Raw genomic sequence first — 5514 nt, 5'->3', positions numbered from 1 at the left:
ATTATTAGTTCTTCCACAGCCCAGTGGAAAGGGGTCCACAGACCGGCACCGGTCCACAGCCCGGTGGTTGGGGACCACTACTGTAAAGCACTCACACAATCAAAAAATACTCAGAAATGTAATTTTGAGCTTCATTTTCTTTACATATTTCCTCATATCATTATACTAAACACCATTTTCATCACTGTGTCTTTAAAGCATTATTAAAATTGCACTTTTTCTTTGACTATTTCCTAACGTTTTTAATTTTCCTCTGATTTCCATGTGACCAGATCAGAGCAGTAATTAGATCTACGCCTCATTTAAAGGAGCTGTTCCAACACGATATGCAAAAAGAGCCAGCAGTCGCAGGAAAAGCACTGGACAGTGTTTACATGGGATCTTTTCAAGCTGCTGCACATGTTAATGCAACACCATCGAAGCAGCGTTCACGAGCACCAGCATTTTGAAGCTCCACTCTGATTACAAGTTGTACTCAGTTGCTGTGTTTCCATTACACATATGCGCAAGTATTTATCGAAATTCTAGGAATTAAAAAAAAAAATGTTTTTCAATGACACGTTTCCACTAAATCATAATTATGCGAATAAACACAAACCAACTCACCCGATAAGTATCTTCTTTTTTTTTTATTTGATTCACTAAAAGGGAGCATTCAAGATCCATTCAAGTTAGTCATGGCAGTCGCGCTCATCCTCAAAGGAGACTTCTGCGTTTAATTCAAGCTGCAAAAGTGCAGCTGCAGAAGAAGCAAAGATGAAACTTTGGTTGGTGATTTTACGGAGGAGCTGTATCATTCTGTTTGATACGCAACTTATAAGAGCGGTGAAGCGGTGGGATCTCTTGTGGCGCTCGCTGTGCAGCGATCCAGACAGACACTTCATACCAAAAACCGTACTTAATTCAAAGCCTTTCCACTGCAAATTTTGCAAAAAATATTCATTTTGAAACACCCCGAAACCACCTCCTCTAAGTGCTAAAACTTTTTTTTGGTAAATGCAAGTTTTTTCGAAGTTGTGGTGTTTCCGTTAAGAACATTTATTATCGAAAAAAACAATCTGCAAAATTTCAGAGTTAATGGAAACGCAGCAACAGTACATCTTTATTCAGATCGTTGAGAATCAGGAAAAAATTATGTTTGAAAAAGATGAATAAAATATGCTGGGTCTACCACAAACTCTCAGCAACGGGGAAGGGAAGAGGGGGCGGGCTTTCTCTGTACCAACAGTCTCACCCACAACTCAGAGGTGAATTTCTAATGAACTCCTGCAGAAACTATGTCCTAGAAAACGACACAGGCTGATTTAGGCTAAAAACAGCATAGTTAGAATTAGATTTAAAACAGATCAGAAGATGATGGAGCGAGAGGAATACCAAACTCAAGATGCTGATAAACATCAGTTTGGCTTTTTTGATTTGACAGACTTGATGAAACTCCTTCTTTTGCTTCTTTTACTGGTCTAGTTGTGAACATTGCTGGGGGGTTCTGCTGAGCCCACCTGAGTGGATGATCATGTGCCGGTGCAGGTGGTTGGACAGGTAGAACTTCTTCCCACAGCCGGGGTGCGGGCAGATCTTGGTCCTGCCTTTCCTGTGAACTAGATTCACGTGATTCTGCGAGGAAACGGTTCTGTTAAATCCCCCTCAAGAGGAGCAGAAGAGGGAAAAGATCAGTGAGACGGGGTCACCTGGAAGCTGCTGACGGCCACGTACACCTGACTGCACCCCTCGTAGGGGCAGTGGAACATCTTCAGCATCCCGTCAGGCTCCACGACCGGGCCGCGGCGGCTTCTTTTGGATCTGCAACTGAGAGACTCACATGTCAACCTCCCATTCGTCTGAGAGGAGGAGACTCTGGCCCACAAACCTGCTCATGCACTTCTGCAGATCTCTGTCCCTACTCAGCTCTGAAGGACTCCCAGCTGGAGGCAGCAGCCGTTTGTCTCCTGAAACCATGAAACATTTCTGAAAACAAGAACTAACCAGGAGAACCAAAAATAAAAACATTTTCAAAACTTGGTAAAACATTGTTGCACATGAGATGAAAGTATTAGCCGTCAAGAAAAAAAATGAGAACATTGGAATCAGTGAAAATGTCCAACACGATTTTAAAAAAATGATTTTTTTATTTAAAGGGCCAATGCCATGCAAAATCAACTTTTTTTTAGCTTTTTGGTGCATTATAGTGTTCATTCCTTGTGATAAACAACCCTAAAGTGGCATTTTGATCCATTGGCACATCTCTGAGCACCAGCTCCACAAAACGTGTAGGTCCTCACGTTGTGACATCACAAACACCTCCCTTCCAGGAGGAGTCTGTGCTGCCAGCTCCGCCCCCAGGCCAACACAAACACACACTTTCTCCATAGTGATCGACAAAACATTTTCATTTAAAATGGAACAATATTTACATCCATCTTTGCAAACGTTCAGATGTTTGTTTTTGTGGGCGAAACAGAGACGTGCCATCAAGGCCGGCTCTAGGATGATGTCATGAAATGGGCGGAACCCACAAGGAGCAAAAGGCGGAGCCTCAGAGATCAAGCAGTCATACTTGTGGGTGGAAAAGGGAGATTGTGAAAATAACCTTTTAAAAAGTTTACTTTAATGTCCCAAAGGTAAAATGTTATATATGGATAATAGGACTGCCACAATTAGTCGACTAATCGACGACTAATTGACGATTAAACAGACTAATTTAATAGTCGATTAGTCGTTACTTTTTATTATATGGAGTCAGAGTGTAATAAAGTAGAATGTTATAATGACATTCTGCTAGATTTATGGACTATTTTGGCATTTATTATAGATTTTTAGGCTATTTTGGAGGTTAGCTAATATTTCTGCTGCATGCCAGCTGTTTTGGCAAAAAAAAAACAAAAAAAAACAAACACTTTTTTAGGCTAATTTTGCATTTCGCTAATATTTTACTGGCTATCAGTTTCAGCATTTTCTGGTATTAGCTTCAGCATTTTCAGCTATCAATTTCATCATTTTCAGCTATCAGCACTAGCACCTTCAGCAGCCAAAACTGCTTACAGCATTCACACTAGCATTATCACAGGTAATGCTATATATCTAGTTTTTAGTTAATTTTAAAGCTGATAATGGTTAAGATGTGTGCTCTACAGCCAGTTTGCGCATGACCTGATTTGTCGACTAATTGGAAAAAGTAATCAGTGATTAGTCGACTATTGTGGCAGCACTAGTGGATATAAATATGTATATAAGGATTTAGTTTATTCTGAAAGCCTGAGAATAACAGGATACAGGCCCTTTAAGGACCCACTGAAAATCAAGTTTTTTTGTGTTTTCAAACATGTTCTTGTGAGATTTTTCTGATGATGGAGGACATAACGCTTTTAAAATACATCCAAAGATGATCACAGTGGGACATACAGAAACTAACTCCAAAAAAAGAGTTTGTGGTCTGGAAATAATTACAGAGAGAAGTCTATATTTTTGATCATAAACACAGCTCACCTTCCTCAGAGTCTTCCTCCTCCGCACCTCGGGTTTTTAGCTCAGGTGTGCACACCTGGTTGTAGGAGACATTTCCGATGACCGTGCAGGTGACTTCCTCCATGTTTTCGCTGCTCACGTTCAGCTGGATCCCCTCTGAAGCCAGAGCCTCATAGCTGGGGCCGGTGATGATAATCAGCTGCAGAAAAGGGAGTTCAATAAAATCATCTAACCTTTGACCTCTGTGTCCTTCATCTTCGTCAGCCGTTCGTGTACCTGGGAGGTCTCAGAAGCCGTCCTCTGGTCAGGAATCTCACAGCTGCTCACCACAGCCTGCAGAGTGTGACGCTCCAACAGCTCCGTCTGCTCTGGGACGTCCAGCTGCGCATCCAGAGGGGCGGAGTCAGTAAGGCTCTGCGCCAGCTCCGAGTTTCCTTTAAGCTCGTCGATTAGGGAGGCCGGAACACCGACGTAATCACATCCAACACTTCCGATTTCCTGTTCATCAACTTTTAGCTCCTCTGCGCTCCGCCTCCGATCCTTCGCCTCCTCCGAGAGGATGGAGGCCGACGCCTCCATGTCCCACACGGGCTGCTCTGTCGTGGCGGGGTCCCTGAACGAGGCCTCTGGGCTGGGCGGCTTCTCAGCCTCTTCCGTCAGCGTCACAGCTGACTCCTCACAAACATTTGTCTCTGCAAATGAAGAAGATTCACAAAACAATTTTAAATGTACTTTTAAAAAAGGGATAAAACAAAAAAAATGTGAAAACAAAAAAAAAAACTCGGCACCTCCAAGTTCCTCGTCAGATTTCCTCTTTTCCTCCAAGTCTTCCTCCAGCATCTCCTCTGCAGAACATTCTCCATCACTGCCACCCTCCTCTCCGGAGTCGCTGGCCTCCCTCGGTGGCGAGGAGAGGTACTGCACAAACGAGTGGTCAGAGTCACACTGCCAGACAGCTGTGGCAGAGCGGCTGGGCTGGACCTCCAGGGCTGTGAGCTGCGGCTCGTGAGGGCACGACTGCGAGTGCTCCTGGTACCACCGCACCAGACTGCTGAGCCTCGACACGGACGGCTTCCTGCCTGGGAGACAGAAATCAGAGATACCGGTTTCCTTCACTCTTCAGGGACATTACAAAAGAACTTTACAGTCAAATCGGTTTGAGCTGTTTGGTGTTGAAGAGTTTTTAGATTGTAAACAAAAAGGGTTCAGTGACGATTAGGGCTGCCACGATTAGTCAACTAATCAACTATTAAAATAGTCAAAGACTAATTTAATGGTCGATAAGTCGTTACTTTATATATGGAGTCTGAGTGTTGAAAAGTTGAAAACTATACTGGCGTTCTATTAGCTTTTTGGACTATTTTGACATGAATTAAGGTTTTTAGGTTGGTTTGGAGTTTAGCTAATATTTTAGCTACATGCTAACTATTTTGGCTAATTCAGGATTTTTTGTTTTTTAGGCTAATTTCGGGTTTAGTTAATATTTCAGCCACATGCTAGCTATTTTGGCTAATTTAGACCTTTTATAATATTTTGGAGTTTAGCTAATATTTCAGCTAAATGCTAGCTATTTTGTCTAATTTAGGCCTTTTATGCTATTTTGGAGTTTAGCTAATATTTCAGCTAAATGCTAGCTATTTTGTCTAATTTAGGCTTTTTTCGATGTTAGCTAATATTTCATCTACATGCTAGCCGTTATGGCTCATTTAGGCTTTTTTGGAGGATAGCTAAGATTTCAGCTACATGCTAACTATTTTGGCTAATTTGGGATTTTTTGTTTTTTAGGCTAATTTCGCGTTTAGCTAATATTTAGCATTTTAGCATTTAACTATCGCTTTAGCTGGCTGGCTGCCTCAGCTGCAGAGATTTCAACTATCAATTTCAGCATCTTCAGTGGCCAAATTCAGCTTACAGCATTGACACTATCATTATTGCAGGTAATGCTATATATCTAGTTCATAACTCAGTAAAAAACTTACAGTTTCAAAGTTCTAAAAATGTAGTTGTAATCACAAAAAATAATTGGTGATTAGTCACTATTATAATAACCGT

The 5514-nt window shown here is 41.8% G+C and overlaps 1 protein-coding gene across 2 annotated transcripts in view; it reads right to left on the bottom strand.

Annotated features, from left to right (window-relative positions):
* Positions 1–5514, bottom strand: part of znf653 (zinc finger protein 653) — a 12670-nt gene that overhangs the window by 4205 nt on the left and 2951 nt on the right. The window contains exons 3-8 of one of the 2 annotated variants that reach the window (XM_024272089.2): positions 4251–4541; positions 3739–4154; positions 3484–3661; positions 1868–1946; positions 1689–1806; positions 1500–1614 (exon numbers count right to left, since the gene is read on the bottom strand). In XM_024272089.2, coding sequence (XP_024127857.1) covers positions 1500–1614; positions 1689–1806; positions 1868–1946; positions 3484–3661; positions 3739–4154; positions 4251–4541 — 1197 coding nt within the window. Of the gene's footprint in view, positions 1–1499; positions 1615–1688; positions 1807–1867; positions 1947–3483; positions 3662–3738; positions 4542–5514 lie in introns of both variants that reach the window. The other variant, XM_036213367.1, reaches the window with a different exon arrangement.

The sequence above is a fragment of the Oryzias melastigma genome, linkage group LG8 (assembly GCF_002922805.2).
Source record: "Oryzias melastigma strain HK-1 linkage group LG8, ASM292280v2, whole genome shotgun sequence".
In the NCBI taxonomy this organism is placed as follows: Eukaryota; Metazoa; Chordata; class Actinopteri; order Beloniformes; family Adrianichthyidae; genus Oryzias; species Oryzias melastigma.
Note: the sequence above shows the minus strand (reverse complement) of the source record. Positions and strands in the feature narration are given on the sequence as shown.